Genomic DNA, 2,959 nt, shown 5'->3' with positions numbered 1-2,959 from the left:
TCCTTCCTAACAAAGCACACACACAAACACACAAAAAAAGGGTCTAATGATGCCTTAGTCTCCAGAATAATCAACAAGAAAAACATCAAATCTACAAATCCATTCCAAAAACATAAGGGTTTCATCTCTTCTCCCTAAGATTTTGTTGTTCTGTGAAAATGTCAAATTACTATCAAATTTTTATGATAGCTTACTTGGCTAATTCACTTGTCATTGTTATAAATATAAAAATTCAAAAGAAATTTTTTAAAATTTGAGTGTTAATAACTAAATTTAATATTTAAAATGTATAATAAAAATGATTTATGCACTAAATGGTGAGCTTCACATTTTCTTTCTATCTTGCAAGTATGTTAATATTTGGTGGTAGATGTCTCTAAGTCAAATGCTAGTTGCACATTACATGGAAGTGATAAATTAATATTTGTATGTATCTAGATTAGAAGTTGTAAATGACATCTTTCTATATTGTGTTAGGATGAGAAGTTGTACACGAATCTTCTTTGTATTTACATTAGGATGAGAAATTGTACACTAGTATTTTTTACGTTATCAAGTATACATTTAATATAACAATCATATTTTATGTGTTTGGACAAAAGAATTGTAAGATTGCAAAAAGTCAAATTATTAAATATTAAGAGAAATACAAAATATTTTATTTTAATAGTATAAGATTTTAGTATATATTTTTTATTACAATAAACCACATCAAATTATGTCCTAAACACATAGATTTTAACTATTACTATTTATACTTTTGTATGATATGATAAATAATTATACACATTTTATATTTAAACAATTATTAATACTTTCTCAAATATTTATTAATATATTTAAAGAATAAAATAATATATTTTATTATATTAATAATATCTTCACACGTACCCTCGCACTTATTATTTGTTCTTTCTCCTCTGGACAAAATTCCAACATTCATACCATTTGCGCGGGACTTTTTGCGATCCTTTTCATTCGAAGTTTCCCTTCACTTTCTGCAAGAGCAGAGTGAGTACAGCTACTTGTTTCTATGCAAGAGCTTTTATTCAGATACATTTTGCTGGGAATTTTAGTTAAATCTGTAATAAATAAAATCTTTTCCTAGCTGTTCTTTTTCGGAAGGAGAATTTTGAAAACGTGTAGCCGTTCGGCCAATAGCTACTGTATTTTACTTAGCAAACACTCTCCGTGTTTTTTATAAATCGTTCACTAATGAAATTTCATCAATTGGATGATACCCAAGTACCTGGTTTCTTACAATCCTCCTTCAATTCATTGACATTACATTAGCGTTTCTTTCTGTACAGGAGTTCTTGAAGTGGGATAAAAATGTCATTTCCCCCCTGCTATTAGTCCCGTTTTCCTGCCTAGTAAGTTCAGATTGTTTCGCTACTGATGGCTCACATCATTGACAGGAACAGTAATCTCTCCTGGCTTTCAAGTCTTCCCTTATTTTCCCTCCCAACCATCCATTGTCGAATTGGACAGTGTATATTCCTTTCTGAAAGTGGGCCGGGGTTATATGTGATAGACAACAGGACAGAGTACTTTCCCTCAATCTCTCAGCGATAGGTTTACAGGGTTTTATTTCTTTTCGTCTGGCCAATATATCCTTTCTTGGGACCATTGATCTCTCTGCCAATGCCCTTAGGCTCTATCCCACCACTGATAGGAAGCCTTTCTCAGCTGAAGTATCTGTCCCTGAGAGGAAATAGATTAGGAGGTAACATTGGTAGGACTCTCAGCACTGGTGCACTTGGATCTGGGGCACAATATGTTATCAGGACAGATACCCAATCATATTTCCAATCTCACTAGTTTAACCCTTCTTGGGAATCTTGGCCTGTTCGGGTCAAATGTATCTTTCTTGCCTGCATGTGGAAGGCAAAATAGTTTCAAGGTAACCCCACCATTGAGAACAGTAATGGGAGGAGTAGCAGCTGGGGCATTTGGTATTACTGTTTTTATATATATTTTAGGATTTATATGGACAAGAAGGTTGGATGTAAGGACCTTCTACCTGTGGAGTTTGGAGCAAACACTCATATTTGTCAGGCTTAAACATCAAAAAAATCTCCTATGAAGAAATTGAGCGAGCAACAGCAGGATTCAGCGACGACAACTTGTTGGGAACGGGAAATTTTGGATCCGTATATAAAGGGATTTTGGATGATGGCAGTGAAATTGCTGTGAAGGATTTTGATTCAACGAAAAAGAGCGCCTTTAAGAATTTCATAGCGGAATGTAAGGCACTGAGAAATGTTCGACATCGAAATGTGGTTAAAATTATAACCACCTGTTCCACCAACACCTTCAATGGTTTAATATTTGAATTCATGTGTAATGGAAGCTTAAAAAGGCATTTGTATCATCCTTCCTGTGATTTGGGACTGAAGGAACGACTAAACATAGCTTTAGATGTAGCTCATGCCATCGAATATCTTCATCATCAGTGCGATGAGCAAATAGTGCATTGTGATATAAAACCAAGTAATGTGCTTCTAAGCAAAGATCTCGTGGCTTATTTGTCAGATTTCGGAATAGCCAAATTAATGGAGCTAAAATTCCCTCGCCACTTTCAATTTTAGAGATTTGAAAGGCACTCTACGGTGTATTGCACCAGGTATGCTTTCCTTATCACGGGGTTTCCCTCCTTTAGCATTCAGATTCGAAAATTTCTAACAATTTCATTTATTCGATTTCAGAGTATGGGATGAGTGGCAGGGTTTCTACTGCAGGAGATGTTTATAGCTATGGCATTTTGTTATTGGAGATGCTAACAGCAAAGAGGCCCACTAACCCCATGTTTCAGGGGGATTTGACCCTCCGCAAGTGGGTGAGTAATGCAATTCAAGATCAAATGTTTGATGTAGTCGACCAAAGGTTGGGTGTCGATGTAAAGTTTGATGGCAACCCAAATATATTTGCATTCACGAATGCAATTGAATTGTTATGA

The 2,959-nt window shown here is 34.9% G+C and overlaps 1 protein-coding gene across 1 annotated transcript; it reads left to right on the top strand.

The window, feature by feature from the left end:
- The first annotated feature begins 1,927 nt into the window (after nt 1-1,927).
- On the top strand, nt 1,928-2,959 carry LOC131055189 (probable LRR receptor-like serine/threonine-protein kinase At3g47570). Its single transcript, XM_057989785.2, has 3 exons — nt 1,928-1,955; nt 2,059-2,493; nt 2,709-2,959. The coding sequence occupies exons 1-3, from the start codon at nt 1,928-1,930 to the stop codon at nt 2,957-2,959; spliced, it is 714 nt and encodes a 237-aa protein (XP_057845768.2).

Source organism: Cryptomeria japonica, chromosome 3 (assembly GCF_030272615.1).
Source record: "Cryptomeria japonica chromosome 3, Sugi_1.0, whole genome shotgun sequence".
NCBI classification, from domain to species: domain Eukaryota; kingdom Viridiplantae; phylum Streptophyta; class Pinopsida; order Cupressales; family Cupressaceae; genus Cryptomeria; species Cryptomeria japonica.
Note: the sequence above shows the minus strand (reverse complement) of the source record. Positions and strands in the feature narration are given on the sequence as shown.